The following is an 18,505-nucleotide window of genomic DNA, read 5'->3' as shown; positions in this document are numbered from 1 at the left end:
TGATTGGCATTTACTGAGCAAGGGTCAGGGAAGTAGACTTCCTGCAATGTGCAAGGAAGCTCCACACTATAAAGAATTGTCCCACATCCTGCACAACTTTCAAACTTACTAATGGTCCTTCATGTAAGTAAAAACCTGTTTACACTTAAACCTGGGCCAAGAACTCAAATTCTGTTTATACTTAAACAAATATTGTTTGGGGTATAGTTTTGAAACACATTGGATTTTCTCAAGAATGCGACTACTTAGTAAAGCAAGGGAGGATTAAACATTCTCTTGTTGCAATGGAGTTGACTTCCTCAGCGACAACGGCACAGCTAATGGTGTTTGAGTCACCAGTGCCTCTATAAAGCCAGAACCGTTTGTAGCCCTGTTACTTCCAACTCAGGAGACCCCAGGTGTGTCAGAGCAGAGCTGTGCTCCATGCGGTTTTCAACGGCTGGTGTTTCAGCAGCAGAACAGGCCTTTCTTCCGAGGCACCTCTGGGTTGAGTCCAACCTTTCTGTTAGCAGGCGAGTGCTTAACCATTTGCCCAGGGACTCCGGTACCTCTACAAGAGTCTGTAAGAGCCAGCATTTGTAGCTGCTGCATTTATGGCAATAAGATGTTTAGGTTCAGGTGTCTACTGTTTATGCCTTTTAGCGCTGTCAGGTGAGAGCGTTTATATATCAAATACATAATATTACAATTTAGTGCCCTTTCTTTCTCCTTGATATTACAGTTAGAGCAGGGTATTGCTATTTAAAAATTAAATAAATACATATATCATACACTTACATATACCATGAATTTCATTTCAGTAGAGTAAAATGGGTGTACCATCACAATGAGCTCGATTTTGCTGCAGAAATTCACAGCACTACGTTAATTTCTCTGGCTTAAAACAACAAAAGTTTATTTCTGGCTCAAATAACATGTCCACCTGTTCTTTGTCGTGACAGAGGGAACGGAACATGGAAAATGTTAGCTGTCATCTTAGTGCTGACGCTTCAGCAGGAAAGTAGACCAGCTCGCTTCTGTGCATAGTTCTTTGACCAATACAGGTCATACGATCACATCTAACCTCAAGGACCATGGGTGACTGCCCTGCTGCTCTATTTCTAGAAAGTGACAGATCAGAATATTTGTGAAAAGCCTGAACAACCAGAGTGTTATAAAAAAAGAATGTTGAGTTTTCTAGGATCTTTACCACTCTGAGCCCTATGTTAGGAAGATCTTATCACACACAAATTAGAGAACAATAAATTTGACTCTAAAGTCAGCCTATGCCAGGACGATCATTTGAAGAGGAGGTAAGATTTTAAAGTTGGGTGCTACGTAGTTATGGGAACGGAAAAGGACATTTCAAAAGTGAAGTGGGTGGAAAATGGGAGGAGACTTGAGAACTGAACAGGTTGGGTGCCTATTATGTACAGGCAGAAACTGATCACTGCAGGCACGATCTCTTCTGTGTAGAAGCCATTTGCCCTAGGTCATCCACTTTGGGACTCAAACGCAGTCCTGGCTAGCCCCAAAGCCTGGAGGTCTCTTTCAGTTACACAGGCAGCCTCTGAGCAGAAGACCACACTGGGCAAAGGCACGACGGCTGGATGGACATGAGGCTCGTCAAATGGAGAGAGCTCTGATCTGGCCACAGGGGATCGGAGGAGCAAGTGGGCAAGTAGGAATTATAATTATTGTCGTTAGCTGCCATCAAGTCAAGGAGCCCTGGTGGCACAATGGTTAAGAGCTTGGCTGCTAACTGAAAGGTCGGTAGTTCAAACTCACCAGCTGCTCCGTGGGAGAAATATGTGGCAGTCTACATTTATTCTGAAGATTCCAGCCTTGGAAACACTATGGGGCAGTTCTGCTCTGTGCTGTAGGGTCATAACTCAATGGCGACGGAATTTTTTTTTTTTTTTACAAGCCATCAAGTCAACCCCTGATTCATTTTTTTTTTTTCTATGCTCAAGGGGAAGAAACGCTGCCTGTTCCTAGGCCATCCCCATGATCGGTTGCAGATCTGACCGTTGTGATCCATAGGGCTTGCATTAGCTGATTTTCAGAAGTAGATTGCCAGACCTTTCTTAGTCTGGAAGCTCCACTGAAACCTGTTCAGCATCATAGCAACACGCAAACCTCCATTACCAGATGGGTGGTGGCTGTGTTTGAGGCATGTTGGCAGGGACTCTAACAGAGTATCCCACACAGAAGGCAAGAAATCTACCGCTCAACCATCACTGTCTCCATGCATTATGGAACCAACCCAAAACTCGTTGCCATCAAGTTGATTCATAGTGACTCAGCGACCCTACAGGACAGAGTAGAACTGCCCCATAGGGTTTCCAAGGAGCAGTTGGTGGATTAAAACTGCTGACTTTTTGGTTAGCAGCCGAACTCTTAACCACTGGGCCACTAGGGCTCCAGGGGTTATGGAAGACCCAGGAATTCATTTATACAGTGAAACCTGTGAGAGCCGGAACTTGACAGGACTGCCTTGTTTTTCTGGGTCTCAAAAGTTTTCTGCCTCTAACAGATTGCAGTCTTACCACTTTTCTATCGCTCGTTTTAGTGGAAAATAATTGAGTTTTCCTTCTCTGACAGATTTCCACCTTACACAGGTTTTGGCTTTCCCAAGTTTTACTGTATTTTCATAAATTTCATTAGTTAACTCCTGTGTAATAAGATTTGTTTAGTGCCCCTGGGGCATCCCACCAAAAAAAAAAAAAAAAAAAAGATCCATTGCCATCAAGTTGATTCTGATTCATAACGACCCTATAGGACAGAGCAGAGTTTCCAAGGAGCAGTTGGTGGATTTGAACTGCCAACCTCTTGTTTAGCAGCCAAACACTGTGCTATCAGGGCCCCACTCATGAAGAGCAAGAAGATAAATAAAACCTGCCCCAACCTCATGGAGCTCGGGAGCCAGAAAGAAGTTTTAGCTCCTAAGGCTCCAGGAAGGAATATTGGAACAAAGAACAGTGTGTGGCTCCAGGACTCTGGCTTGGAGAGTGGAACTGACAGCCATGCAGGATGAGTCAACCTTGGACTTCCAGAAAGGCCCACTTCACCCTACCCCAAAGCACATCTGTCAGGCGGCCACTGGTATTGGCTGCCTGCAATGGTAACCCTTACTTAGCATGCTGTCAGCATCCCTCATTCTCTAGAAGGCCTCTCTGCTCTGAATCCAGAGCCTAAATGAAATATTCATTGGTTTAAATGTTATCTGGAAAACCTAAAGAATGTTCTGAGATCCCAAATGTAGGCTTTGGAAGTTGTCATGGATTGAATTGTGTCCCCCCAAAAAATATGTATATCAATTTGGCTAGGCCATGATTCCCAGTATTGTGTGATTGTCCACCACTTTGTCTTCTGATGTGACTTTCCTATGTGTTGTAAATCCTACCTCTATAATGTTAACGAGGCAGGATTAGAGGCAGTTATGTTAATGAGACAGGACTCAATCTACAAGACTGGATTGTGTCTTGAGTAAATCTCTTTTGAGATATAAAAAAGAGAAGCAAGCAGAGAGATGGGGGGGCCATCATACCACCAAGAAAGTAGCACTGGTAGCAGAGCAAGTCCTTTGGACCCAGGGTTCCTGCGCGCAGAAGCTCCTAGTACAGGGGAAGATTGATGACAAGGATCTTCCTCCAGGGCCGACAGAAAAAACCTTTGCCTGGACCTGATGCCCTGGATTCAGACTTGTAGCCTACTAGACTGTGAGAGAATAAATTTCTCTTCGTTAAAACTATCCACTTGTGGTATTTCTGTTACAGCAGCACTAGATGACTAAGACAGAGTGTTTGGAAAATGCCGTAGTTTAAAAATAATTGTCCACAACAGGAACTCAGTGGGAATGAACACTGATCAAAACCTTAACCATTGGTTGTAAAAAAAAAAATTATAACTATTGGGAAGAAGGTTGAACTGAATCACCTGATTCCCCCAAGGGTAAGTTTTTGGAGACTTGTAGGAAAGAAAACTGGTGACGTTAACTTTTTTTAAAAGTTGCCTTCAGGTCAGCTGTGACTCATGGTGAACCCATGTGTATCAGAGTAGAACTGTACTCCATAGGGTTTTCAATTGTGGCTGAATTTTCAGAAGTAGATCGCCAGACCATTCTCCTGAGGCACCTCTGGGTGGACTTGAACCTCCAACCCATACATTTGCAGCTGAGTGTACTAACTATTTGCACCACTCAGGAACTCCTCTAACTCCTTGCCATGCATTATTGTCACTGTAGAACTTTTCTGAATTAATTTTATCCCATTTATTTTTATTGTCTGTTTCTCCTCACACCGGAAGTTAAGTGCCAGTGATAACAGACTTTGTCTATTCACTGCTGTATTCCCAAGGCCTGGAGGAGTACCTGGTCCACAAAAAGCACTCAGTCAATATGTGTTTGTGGAATGAAAAAATATCTTACACACCCAAATCTAACATCTAATATTCAAGGCAGGTTTTCCCTGACCCTGAAACTGGACACCATCCTTCCTGGACCTCTTCTACGGTACATGTCTTTGTCTGGACTCCCTGGAAGCAGAGCCTGATGTGTGCTCTGTCTGCACGGCACATGCAGACAGGCTATGCCTCAAACTTCCAGGCAGCCATACGACTGAGCCACTAGCATCAGCCGTTCATCCGTGATCGAGCTGGACACACGAGACACTTGTGGTGTTGGCAACTTGAAAGCCATTGTTATTATTTAGAGAAAGCAAACAGTAAATAATTAACGACAAATTCTCAAAGAGGAAATTACCCTTGTCCATTCTTACATTGCTGGGCAGGCTCACCGTGGCTCAGGTCAGATGCTGTGTTCCTGCCACCACTGCCGCCAGCTACCACCATGCTGCCCAAGGCTTCTGCTCTGCCACTGGCTTCACTGCACCTTGCCTCACTGGCTGGGAAGACCCCTGCACAGGAAGACCCCTGCACAGGGTCTCCCAAGCCTCTGCGCTGGGCCTCTCTAAGCCTCTGCTGCTGGCCTCCACTACACTACTGGGTGTGCAGGGCTTCTTTGCTGCTACACTTCCCAGGTAGACTTAGGCCTTTCTTGCCCTGCAAAACCAAGTGTCACAGCTCTTTTACTTCTGCTGGCAAGCCTCTTTCCCAGAGGCATCCGGCTCTGCCCTAGTGTAGGCAGACCCCTACAAATCATCTTCTGGGACACTAGATGGATGGGGTTGGGGTTCTACTCAGGCATCTCTCAGTTAAACAGACACTCCCTTCTCCAGGCAGTTGTCTGGAGAAGGGCTCAGGGGTAAGCCGTTAGCAGCCCACAGCCACAGCAGCTGAGCAGGTAAAGGAGTTCTGGGCGCTGCACCAACAGCGTCTGCCATAGCACATTTCCGTGTCTGCCTACTTTTAGAGTATTAACTTCGCTACAAACAATAAGCTCCCGGAGAGCAGGGATCCTTATCTCTTTCACCTTTGTATCCCCCATAGCATGGTAGGGAGGACATAGTAAATATTTCAACAAATGAATGGATATCAGTTAAAAACCAGTTGCCATGGAGTTGACTTCGACACTCATGGTGACCCCATATGTGTCAGAGTAGAACTGTACTCTACAGGATTTTCATTGATGTCACCTTTTGGAAGCAGTATCCAGGCCTTTCTTCTGAGGCACCTCTGGGTGGATCCAGACCGCCAACCTTTTAGTTGGCAGCCCAGTATATTTGCCCCACCCAGGGATTCCGAATGAATGGACAGATGAGTATATTAGCATTTACAATTAATTGTTTGAATCCTTAGACACATGCTCACTTCCTAAATGACACCAAAGACATCATCCTCATATTTATGTGGGCTTTGGAACAAAATGTTCTGTATGATCGGGAGAAAATTTAAATGTTTTTCATCAGCAGGAAATACATCGGGTTAAGCCACAGCACATTCCTCTACAGGCCACATTCTTTTCACAAGCAATTTAAGATATAAGCTTTTCCTCCAGATGTTAATTATAGTAAATATTTAACTTGCTATCGCCCCTCATTAACTCATTTATGAGTCATTGTGTGGAAACAAGCCTGGCGGCAAAGAAATCCCGGCACAGAGGAGCTCCTGTAATTTCCAGAAGGGGGCGCTGGGCTTCTATTGTTAACAGCTAAACAACCGACAGAGGGCAGTGCAGGCCTATGCACTGATTTTCATCTAAAATCATCAAGAACAGGGAATTTGTTTCAAAGCTGTTCTGGCTAGGGGAGGAATTGGCTCTCAACTCCTGGGCATGTTCTAGAGCTGCTACTTCACCTCATCGCCATTCAGGTTAAGTGACTGTAGTTGTGTCATGACATGCTGTAAGTATTTCTCTGCTTGTGGGGCAAATGAATGATGAAGCCACCTGCCAGGCCATTTGCAAAGTCCACCAGACATGTCTACTGCAATGTATGAATGTACATGTTTCACGTAGACTCACAGAACCAAGCGGGCAATCCCAATCAGGGATGGGGCTCCAGCCAGCCCTGGGGGCCCCCTCAAAGCCCGTCATGTGGGCACTCTGAGGGCTAGGGCTAGGCCGAGCATTTTGATTGCCTGAGTGGACCACCTAGGACCGTGTTTTCTTAAACTTGCCTGATGATGGAAATCACTCCATCCGCAACCTAATTCCTTCCTGCTTTATCCCTTTCACTACACTGAAAGGACTCCCTTTCAGCAAAACCCTTTTCTGAGGGCAAATAAGGGCTGCAAAATGACAGGTTTCTTTTCCAAGAAAAGACCTGTTCTACCATCTCCCCCATTGTTTCCAGGGCTGGTTCTGAGGCCTGGAATTTGCCCTCCCCTCCCCCTGGGAGATAGATGAGGCTTAGGCTTTCATGGGAGGATCTTCCACTGTTTCTGTCAACACTGGGGCCTAAGCATACCATGTCTCAAGCAGGGTTAGGTAAAATTATATACCATCAATAATAAAGACCAACTTAAAAGCAACCAAAGAAGAAAAAAGATCTTATGTCATTTTCCTCATCAGAAATAATCAATCCCAGTGGCAATAATAGTGTGAAGGTGCTCTTTACAGAGCAAATTATGCCTCTCCCCGCCCTCAAAAAAAAGACATGTTGAAGTTCTAATCCCTGGCAATTGTGACCATGACTTTGTTTGGAAATAGGATCTTTGAAGATGTTATCAGTTAACATAGGGTTATACTAGAGAAAGGTCCTAATCCAATCTCAGTTGTGTCTTTATAAAATAGGAGAAGGTTATGTGGGTGTGGTCAACACCACACAAAGCTTGCATCTGAGAATGAGGAAGCAGCTTTCCTTAAACAAAATCAGGGAACTCTTGGTAGAAGCAGTGGACAACAGAGGCGGAAGTGGCAATTACTAATATTCACTTTATTGACACATTCCTGGAATCCCTTAATGCCTTCATTATAATATTATCACAAGAAATGTCTTTTCAGTTTTCTCCACCTGACAGAGAGGGCAAAATGTTCCTTGTTCATTCTTAATGCCAAAGTCTCCCCTCAAAGCATCTACCACAGAGCACTCAATATGAAGTTTTTGAATGGAGGGGTAACTACCATCAACCTGGCGGGTTACTTGAATGCCTCAGGTGGCACATGACATTATGTGAAGACAGAAGCCTCAGAAGTGTACGTTTCTCTGCATTATAGTGTTTAGTCCTTTAAAACTGGTGAAAGTCTTCCAATGATGACAAACAAATCAACTTGGGTCATACTCAGCATTTCTTTTCAGGGACCTATCACTTGCATTGGCCTCAGAAATGTGTTTACAAGTTCTTAAGTGTTTGTAAAATTTTCAAAAGTGAGGTATTTATTGCCAATTAGTTAAGAATGCTATCTATTTCCAAGCCAACTTCTCCTCTATAGCATCTTCTCACACGTTGGGTATGTTAAACTAGCCATGAGTATTTCTGGGATCCAGCTAAGAGGAAGTTAAAGAGAGATCCAGTTTGAATTTAGTTGGTTACATTTAACGGTGTACGGCTGCTTTGTTATACATTTAGATTATCATTATCCATCCAGAAATACTTCCATTGTCCACTCAGCATTACGTACAAAGGTACAGGGCCAGAGATCATGTCATAATATGAAAGTATCCTACAGTGCCTGGCACTGTGAGTAGTGGTGGAGAACAAAGTTTGAAATGTATGGAGCCAGAAGTCAGTCTGTGGAAAAATCTTCCAATTATCAGATGTGCAAAACTGTAAGTAGAGGATTCTGTTCTCACTGATGCTGAGACCAAAGTATCAATATTAAAATACTTATTTTGATTAACCATGTGACTGATATATTTCAATGATGCGTATAGAAAATGATAATAAAAACTGTTTTTCAAACGAGAGGTGATCAAAGAGTATGCAGTCAAAAAGTGTAGGCAGAAAGTTTCATAGCAGTAATTAATACCTTCATTTATGTTATAAATAACCCGTAAAAAAAAAATGCTGTCAAGGCGATTCTGACTCATAGCAACCCTATAGGAAAAGCAGAGCTGCCCCATTGAGTTTCCAAGGAGTGGCTGGTGGATTCAAACTGCAAACCTTTTGGTTAGCAGCCAAACCCTTAGCCACTGCACCACCAGGGCCCCATTTTATAAATAGCAGTGATTATGTTATTTCTATGTTATTTCTCTGGACTTTGTAATGTTTATGATAGTTGTCAACTTTTTTCTTATTCTAAAATATAAAACAAACTAGTATTTTAACCTAATTTTTTAATTAAAATGTCTAATTATTCTTAAAGATCCACAAAATTACATGAGTTTTGGGCCTCATAAAACCCGTATCTGCCTTTGTTCAGATAAGATAAATAGGCCACACAAAGATTACATTCTCAAGTTGGTAACTTGGAACTGTCTGTGGTGCTGGACCCAAAGCTCACTTGCCTCTCTCCATGGTACTTACTCTCCATGGTACTTACATACACAAGTCCCTGCCAATGCCAATAGGTTGGGACCAGAGATGAAGAGTCAGGGATATCAGCTGAGGTCACGGTTAGCATTACTGAAAAGGATGCTTTTGCCCATGGAGGGAGTGTCTAAATATAAGAGGGTTGAAAAAAAAAAACTACAGGTGAATCCCAAGTGTCAGGGTAACGTGAAGATGGGGGCGCCAAGCTCAAGGAAACACTGAGTGCCAAGCCATATCTGAGTCCAGAGCAGGGAAAAGGGAAAGAGGTACTTGGAGTGAGTGAGAGGGAAGTGAGACAGGCAGCGGGGGCTCTGGCAAAGAAAGGGAGAGGACAGTGACTGAGAGGGCTGGCCATGAGAGAAAGCCCGTGGGAGGACTAGAACAAATTCTTCTCCCATTGAGTTGGTAGGAAATAATCTGACTGAAGCTGAGGTGTCAGTCCCAAATCCCCACTGATTCGAGAGTCTGGATGAGTTTGAATAAATGCAAAATGATGATTTCGTATGAGTCTTTTGGAGTGCATGAGTGTCAATTTTTTTCAATTTTGATTTTGTTTTAAAATAAGCACTCTGTGTCTTTAAAAATAGGAGTTGCTTTGGATAGTGAAAGAAGGTCAGTGCCCAGCCTGGGCTTAGGTGAGTTTAGGAATTTCATCCAGCTTCACCAGTGGAGACTCAGTCCCCTAAAGATGTGGCTGCTGCTATGAGAGTTGTGATCTGGCAGGCAACGGAATCTCAGAAGCCAGATAATTTCCACCAGAAACATGGGAAATATTCAGGAAGGACCATACCAGGGCCAGGGTGGGAGGATTTTAGATTAAGGCTGATACATGATTTTTCACTGAAATGCATTGGTGGTGCCAAGAGGTGACCAGAGATGAGACTAGGCTTTAACTGCCCCCCTCACCCCACCTATCCATCATCAACCCAAACCCTTTCCAAACAATCTAAGGAAAAGCTGTATGCCAGCTCAGCCAGTGCAGCTTCAAGCTTTCTTGCCCTCCCTTGGACATGCTAGACCATTCCATACCTCAGTGCATTCACCCCTGCTGATCCCTGGTGGCGAAGTGGTTGAAAACTACAGCTGCTAACCAAAAGGTCAGCAGTTAGAATCTACCGGCTGCCCCTTGGAAACCCTATGGGGCAATTCTACTCTGTCCTATAGGGTCACTATAAGTTGGAATCAACTCAGCAGCAATAGGTATGGGTTTACGGTCCCTCTGCTCTTCACCTAGGTATTTGCAGGAATCTTCCAGGAGATGGTCTAATGAGGCTGGGAAGCTCCAAACGCTGAGGTGTGTGGATACCTTCATCTCAGATCAGATGGACCTTTCCTGGCTGCCCACCCCATCCCCAGTTGTTATTGCTGTTGTTAGCTGCCATTGAGTCAGCCCCCAACTCATGGTGGCCCCAAGTATAACGGATGGAAATGCTGCTTGATCCTGTGCTCTTTCCCTGATTGGTTGCAGACTGGACTGTTATGATCCATAAGGTTTTCCTTGGCTCATTTTTTAAAGTACACTGCCAGGCCTTTCTTTCTAGTCCATCTTAGTCTGGAAGCTCCGCTGGAACCTGCTCAGCATCGTAGCAATGCACAATCCTCCCCTGATGGGTGGTGGGTCTGCATGAGGTGTACTGGCTAGGAATAGAGCCCAGGCGTGCACGCAAGGCGAGAATTCTACCACGCAGCCACCACTGCCCCCGCCCCATACTCTCTACCTATTAACTACTTTACTTTCTTCATGACACTTGCCTCATCTAAATTTCTTTCTTTCTTGCCTTGCTTATCCTCCCCTGTAGAATGCAAGCTCCTGAAAACAGGGGGCTTATCTGTGATGCTCACCAGTGCCTGAGAACACTGCTTGGCACACACAGAGTAGGCACTTAAGAAATTTTCATTAAATAAAAAGTAGATGGTCAAGAATTATTTACTGAATAGATAAAAATCACATACCCTTTTGCTACCATCCTCCTTCTAATACTATTGATACCTCTAAGCCTCTCCTTGGGGCCCTGGTGGCACAGTGGTTAAGCATTTGCTAACCAAAAGGTCAGCAGTTCGAATCCACCAGGCACTCCTTGGAAACCCTATGGGGCAGTTCTACTTTGTCCTGTAGGGTCACTATGAGTTGGAACCGGCTCAACAGCAGAAGGCTTTTTGCTTGTTTGTTTGTTTAAGCCTCTCCTTTAGGGAAATTCAGAGAAGAACGGTTTCAGAGACCAAAAACAATGATCTCTACAAGAACACAAAATCACAAGGACTGTCACCTGCTAAGGGCTGCCTCTATGACCCAGAATGAGCATATGAAGAGCATTTGGTGACTTAGTTTCACTCGCTGAATTCATAATTTTGCATCCTGGATGGAGGAAAAAAAAAAATTTTCTATGTTCAGACTAAAGGAATGGCTGCAACGGGCTATCCACCAGGGGGCAGTATAGTACGGCTAGGAGGCTCAGAAGTGCCTCAGTGGAGTTCACGTAAGGGCAACTGGCAGAACTAAAAGACCGGATGGGCAGGGAACTTACTATCCCCCCCTCACATAAATTAAAAATAGATGAGTTAATACGAAAGCAGAATCCACTCATGAAAGATAGCCGAGAGAGAGCACAGAGGACAGAGGAAGCCAGGGGTGATGCAGACATGCTCCATCCCTTGACGTGAAACTAGGTCCCAACAGTGAGATCAGCAGTTTTCCCAGTGCCAGAAGTATTGCCTTCGCTGCCGGAGCCCTGGGTTTGATTCCCTGCCAATGCACGTCCTGCACAGCCACCCGTCTGTCGGTGCTGGTTTGCATGTTGCTATGATGTGGTTTCAGCGGAGCTTCCAGAATAAGACATGTTAGGAAGAAAGGCCTGAAAATCAGCAAGGGAAAACCCTGTGGATCACAACAGTCCAAACTGCAAGCGATCATGGGGATGGCGCAGGACCAGGCAGCGTTTCGTTTCATTATACATGGGTCACCATGAGTTGGGATCTATGGGATGGCAGCTAACAACAGCAGTTCTGACCAAAGGACCCTCTGGAGTCTTTCTATGGTCCAGGCTGGAGACTGCAGTAGTTTGGTCTAATGTAGCAAAGTGGAGCATAAGTAGGATTGTCATATAGCCACTCGGTCTCTGGTTTTCACAGATTTGGGACGGGCCCTGTGCTCGCCGTGGGGCTGATGCAGCAACATGTGTTATTCTCAGGACTTTCTAATACTATTGCTATACTCATAAAATTTTACCTCCCAAAGAAGAATTAAAAAAAAAAAATCAGGTTTCCAGCCTCCATTGCAGCTAGGACACGGCCCATTCAATGGAGTCATGTGAGACTTGATTCAGGAGTGAACAACGTTGAGGAAAGAAGTTATATGTGGAATCTAACGTGCTGGTGAGAATGGCAGCAGAGCTTCCTGCTTTCAGAGACAGTGGCCATTATGAGGTTGGCTCCCTGGCACAGGAGACACCATCTGGCTGGTAGCAGCAGCTGTGTCAGCAGTTTCTTCCTTGGCTTTTTGGCATGATATGGTTTGGGACACCTTTTCTGGTTTCTTCAGCCTTGAGAGAATTTTCAAGCTGTCCAGCATCCCTTTCATAACTAACTCCTTTTCAGCCACAATTAACTTCTGCTGCTAACCACTAAAAATTTTGACTAATATAAACATGGGTATCGGAGTATGTGGCAATTGAAAGAACCTCAAGGAAGTGAGGGTTACCTAGAACTGGTTACCTGTTCCAGAAGGTCCTAGTGGCTCTGAATATCCAGCAGCATTAGGGGATGGGATTCTGGCAGCCCATGACACACCTAGAGTTAGCTGGAATAAAATGCCCATTGCAGGCAGGCTTAGGGAGATCCGGTGGTCATTCCCACTGAACAATATGAAGGCCAAGAGGCATCAAAGTCTGTGGAGTTGGCTTCTTCCATTTCTAGGAATCCAAGGCCTCCAAATGACCTTGATTCAATTCAAGTTGCATGATCCTTGCAGGTACTTTTGAGGTCAAGGCTCTTTTACTTTTCCAAGCCCATCCTCCTTGTCTTATCAATCTAAAAGGCCACAGAAGCTTGGAGATGAAATCACTCTGGAGTGATTAGATTTGGGAGGAGCCCCATCCCTTCTGCCACCTCTCCTCCCTGCCCATCCACTTCTATCAAGCCAACAGGAAAAATGATAAGACATTTATTGAATCATCTACAGCAGTTTGACACCCTTAAGATTCTGGATCAGGTTGTGAGCACAGCATTAATGGCAGCAGCAACAGCAGTGAGGTCTGTGGGGCTTATCTTGATCGTGGGAGATGAAACCCAGGCTGGTCCAGCTCCCACAAGTGAGCTTGGAGCCATGTCTGGGATGCCAGGGGCTGCACCACTCAAGCCCTCACAGGAGCAAAGCCACAGAAGACAGACATCAGACAAGACACGCATGCCAGACATCAAGTTCAAGGAAAGAAGGAATGGATCCCAGCCCACTTGAGAGATGTTCCAAATCCTTGAAAGATTCTCACGGGATCACATAGAAATGCTGAATCGCCCACATGGAAGTCTCCCCATCCTAATCCCAAGAGCAAGCTCAAACAGCTGACAAAGATAATACTAGAATTCTGTGTCTGCCAGAGCCTCCTGGCCTCCCCTTGTCCCTGATGCTGGTGGTTTTACAAATGCGACAAAGTTTAATCTGGGAGGGCTCAAAGCAGTAGATAAACAGCTAAGGGACTCTTTGGTGGGGCACCTTCACCCCAGTAACCAGCCCACACCTGTGTATAGTTTCCAAAGCACTTTTATACACATGGGGATGTTGACTGAACCTCATCCCTGGCCTGTGAGGCAGACCATACGAATCTTGTCCTTGTTTCTCAGATTAGGAAGCCAAGGCCCAGAGAGGTTAAGCCTTGGATTCCAACAGGTGGTGAAGCCTGAGTTAGAAAGCAGGCCTCCCCAAACCACACTGGCTCCATTGCCTTCCCTGCACCCAGAATCCTGAACAAACACTTGGTAGCTGGAGCCCTTCTCTTGTGCAAGGCTCAATGTTTATTGGATGCTGTATTGAGTGTGTTATTCTGGCTCATGTGCAAGGCTGTGCAAGTATCTGTGGGCCATTATAAAACATACTGAACACCAAGCTCCGTGCTAGGCTCTCCTGTTAAGTGTTTTCTCATCCACCCAATGGGGAAGTTTGATCTGAAGGCCTACAAGTTTTCTCCCACCTCTAATATTCTGTGAGTCTCCCCAAATCTATATGGGGAATGAGTCAAACAGCAGGTCGGTGGCAAAGCTGGGAAAAGCCCAGGTCCCCCATTCCCTGCTCAGAGCTCTTCCAACCAGCTCTCACAGTGCCTGTGCTAAAGTAGGAATTTATGGTGACAAATTACTCACTGCTTTCACTTTGGAGTGGCCGTGAAGGGGGAATGGATAATCACAGAATTCCAAACAAAGTCTCTTCCAGTTCCCTTCCTGGGACTTAGAAAGTCTGAGCAAGGTGAGCCAGTGGCTTTGGTGGGTGATGATGGATGCAGGGTATATTTCAAGATATTTCAAGCCTTGAGCCAGGCTCTATTCCCCAGAGAACCCAGTTCAGAGATTTTTAGAGAAGGAATCACTCTAGATCCTTGGCCTAGTTTCAAGGGGGCCACAGAGATGCCCATCGAGACAGAGAATGTGGCTGGCCTTAAGCATGGTGGGGATTCATGAAGCCCCCAGTGTTGGGGACCACCAGAAAGCCACAGAAGCACCTCAGTCCCACATTCTGACCCTATCCTGGGCTCCCTGATGGCCTCAGTATCCCTGACTTGGAATCCCATCTCCACTGGCCTAGAGTCATTCTCTAGATACTTCCATGGCTGGATAGTTGTGACATGGATGAGAAATGTCTTTGTCCCAAGCAGCATTCAGCCTCTCATGGGTCTGCATTTTGTTCTTTAGGATTACATAGAACAAAACTAACCCCCTTTGCAGTAATGATCCTCTAGAGACACGGAGTCAGGCAGCTCTAGGTCTGCTCCTCTCCAGCCTAAACATTTCCAAGTCCCTCAACTCTTTGTCACAAGACGTGAGTTTTGTTCCAGGCAAACACGTCAGTCCTACCTGGGATCTATTCTGTGTCAATGGCTGGTATTTAGACAGAGAGCTTCAAAGATGCAATGGGCTGTACAAACCATCTAGTCTTTTTGCCCATTTTACAAATTTGGAGACAGAGGGTCAGAAAGGGCAGGGTCTTACCTAAACCTCATGCTGTCCCCACACTGCCTGTGACCCTGAAGGCCACCTGCCTAAACCCCTGGAACATTCAGAACACACCAGGCACATCTGCTCACACGGCTGGCAGTAATTCACACACACAGAAAAACACACCAACAGGAACCGGAACCTCTGTGAGGATGCAGGCTCAGGGATCAGGCAGCAACACAGGCTGTGGGGGTCAAGCTTGTGTTTTTGCTATTTTGTGATGATGCATCTATAAAGTCAAGGGTTCTTCTTCCATGTGAAGCAAACCTGCTTATGGCGGCAGTGACGAAGGAACCATTTGACTGCTCCTTCAACCTCCTACTGCCCAACTGTCATGGAGCTCCACCACGGCCCAGTGTACAGCTGGGTCTGAACGTCATGATCAAGGCACCTGTTCAAACATCCACGGCCTGGTCCTTCCCTCTGGAACACAAACTGTTCCACCAGCTTCCCTTGTGGTGTCCAAACGGAAGAGAGAGTTTCCATTTCTAAGAAAGGGAAAATAAATAGCACCACCCAACACATACACATATACATATCAAGATTTTGGATTATACACACAATGATGCATGCCCTTTCACCTGCCTTGGCTTTGAACTGAACAATTACTGACGTGCAGACCCTGGAGAAGCATTAGAAGCCAGTGCCTCATCTCACAAATTGGGAAACACTCCAAGCTGGAGTGTTGTGTCCACAGTCACAGCAATCTGAGCCTGACTGGGGCAGATCCCAGATCTCTGGACCCCAGGCCATGGCTTCCTCCAAGCTGCCCAGGCCCCTAAGGGTGTCCAAAGTGTGAGGTGGCCAGTGGACGCTTGCTTGGGTAATACACATGGCCCCCAGAGTGGGGTGGGGGTAATGAAGTCAGGTGCAAGATGGCCACTGTGCACCCCATGGTCAGCCTGAGTCACCAAATGTGCCCAGGAAAGGTGACTGCTCCTTTCCTCCCTCTGTTTTGTCAAAGACTCAGTATCCAACTGTACTTTTCTGGCCAAGGACAAGGGCTCATCTTTAAACCACAGCAGTCAAGCCCTTCGCTAGTCATCGAAGGCCTCTCCAGAAACATTTCCACCTGTCCCTTAGCCCCTTCTTCTTTATAACACAGCAAAGCAACATCTCCCTCTACCCAAATTCCAGACACTCCAGAACACGATCATGACAAGTCCGCACACATATTTGGACAGTAACAACACCAAGAGCAGATGTGGAATTAGCTGGGCCCACATAGGGCCATAGAAATCCAGCCCTCATCTCTACCTTCCCCAAACCTAGTCCTGCCTTGTTTTAAATTCTTAGGTTGTGACTATGCAACTTGCAGCTGGGGAGCCAGCCATTCCTCACTCATTAGCAGCATCTGCTTAGTGAACATGGTGGGCATGGCTTCCTCTCCAGACATTCTAGAGGCCCCTGGTGATCCAATGTCAAGGGTACACAAGAGGGCAGTCTTTTCAGAGGTCTCAGAAGTTCAGTGGTGGAGTTCAGGATGGAGGAGCTAGTGGCTGGGGCTTCTCATTGTCCATGGTGGGTGGGGGCAGGGCGTGCCCTGGATTTGGGCTCATGGAAGGTGCTTCAGGATTCGCTAACATCACAGGAAGGCGGCTGGTTCATTGGTTCAGCCTAGTCATGGCTTTCACTTGAGAGAAATGGGGAGGGGGAAGGCTTAGGGGCCCTCTGTGGCAGCCACACTGGGGAACAGCGTCTCTGAGGCAACCATCTTTCACCTTCTGTAGCCGATGCTGGGAGTGGGAGCAGCAGAAGGGTGGCTACCAGCTGAATCCCTGGCCATCTTGGCAGGAAGGGAAGCAGTGAAATGACAGAGACATGAAGGCCTTCTTCCATTGATCCCCCAAACTCCTTCCATCTCCTTCCCATCAGATCCGTATTTCTGGCTCTCAGATCTTCTTCTTGGGCCACATGAAAAGCACCAGAGCTTTCCCTGAGCCCCTGCTCAAGCTGAAGCCTCTGAATGGAAGAGCTCTGGAGCTGTTCCACAGCCCTGATATCCAGGAGCTGGGCACCTGGACACCAAGACATTGGGTGGGCACCAGGAAGCCTCTGGACTGGCCACCACGCTGCACCTCTGGCAGGCTCAAGGGCCGGGCCCAGTCATGGGAAGGGCAGTCCGTGATGCAAGCCGACTCACACGGAGGCCACGCCCAGAGTCAGACAGTGATGGGGGCTGCAAAGGCAGGCCCGGCAGGCCCCCCCAAAAGCAAGATCTCTTTAGCTTCAGCTCACAAAGCCTCACACACAGGATCAGACCATCACTGAAGCTGGTGGAGACACAGTGGGGTGGAGCTGGGGAGCAGGCCAGAAGTGAGCAAGGTCACTGGGCAAAGGGGCATGGGATGTGGCAACTTTTCCAAATCTGAGTAATATTTACATGTCTGGGGTCAGGGCCTGGGGTACCATGGTGGTGGGGGCCAGTGTCAAAAATGGGGAGGTGAAATACCAGTCTGCACCCTGCATCCTCCTCCCCCCACAGGGAGCCAAGCTTCAAGCCCAGGGCCTACCCGAGGAGAAAGAAGAGGCAAACATGCTGTGGGCCACCCGCCTGCCTGCCCACAGCCCCAGCCTGTGCTATGGAGGAGAGGAGGAGGGGAGGGCGGGGCTCAGGTGGCCAGGTTGTCGGCCGGAAGGCCCGACATGCGGATCTGGGAGCTGCTCTTGCTCAGGATGGAGAGCTGGGTGCCTCCGTTCACCCCGCTGCTGGCCAGGGATGGGTGTCGGTGTTTGAAGTCCGTGGTGAAATAGCGGTTCACCTTCCAGCTCCGCCACTTACGCTTGATCTCTGCCTGCACCTGTAAAGAGAGATCTGGCAGTCACTGCCATGCTCATGGTCTCCACCACCAGGCCTCTATGCTGGCATTGCCACCGCCAGCACCTCTCCGCTCCCCACTGACTCCCAAGTGCAGCTGTAGCCCTGAGGTCACCAGGGAGGCTTAATACAGTTGCAGAGCAGGCCTTAATAGCCCTTTGTGAGTTGCTGTTTGAGCAAAGGCCCCTAACGGCTTACTGTGGTCTATGGACCTCTGCTTCTGGCATTTAACATTTCTACAGCCAGAGTCTAGCCCTTGGGGTCTTTCAGGGGATCTCTATGAAGCAGCCCGTCAGGGCAGGTGGATCAGGGAAGGATCTCACTCTCAGCTGACCATCAAGCACAGATTATGATAACCCGGGGGAGCTTTCAAATACCCAGATGAAGAGATTTGGGATCAAGCTCCCAAATGAGTACATTAAAATCTCTGGGGTAAGACCCAGGCATCTTCCCAGGTCCAATTCCAGTGTGCAGTCAGGGTGGAGAGCCCCTGAACAGTGCCCTCTCTGGGTGAACAGGGCCCCATGTAGCTCTCAGCACAGCGAAGGGGTGCAGGGTGAGTTTCAGCCTCTACCTCAGCCAAGTGCCTCTGTGGGTGCAGAACTGCCCAGCTGTAAGTGGACCCCCCACCCTCTC

The 18,505-nt window shown here is 46.9% G+C and overlaps 1 protein-coding gene across 8 annotated transcripts in view; it reads right to left on the bottom strand.

Annotated features, from left to right (window-relative positions):
* Positions 1-7,299: 7,299 nt before the first annotated feature.
* ADCYAP1R1 (ADCYAP receptor type I) overlaps positions 7,300-18,505 on the bottom strand; it is a 69,878-nt gene continuing 58,672 nt past the window's right edge. For all 8 annotated transcript variants that reach the window (XM_049893774.1, XM_049893775.1, XM_049893780.1 and 5 more), the window contains one exon: positions 7,300-17,852. In XM_049893774.1, coding sequence (XP_049749731.1) covers positions 17,664-17,852 — 189 coding nt within the window. In that variant the 3' untranslated portion in view covers positions 7,300-17,663. The remainder of the gene's footprint in view (positions 17,853-18,505) is intronic.

This window comes from Elephas maximus, chromosome 8 (genome assembly GCF_024166365.1).
Source record: "Elephas maximus indicus isolate mEleMax1 chromosome 8, mEleMax1 primary haplotype, whole genome shotgun sequence".
Lineage (NCBI taxonomy): Eukaryota > Metazoa > Chordata > Mammalia > Proboscidea > Elephantidae > Elephas > Elephas maximus.
This window is presented reverse-complemented; position numbering and strand designations above follow the sequence as displayed.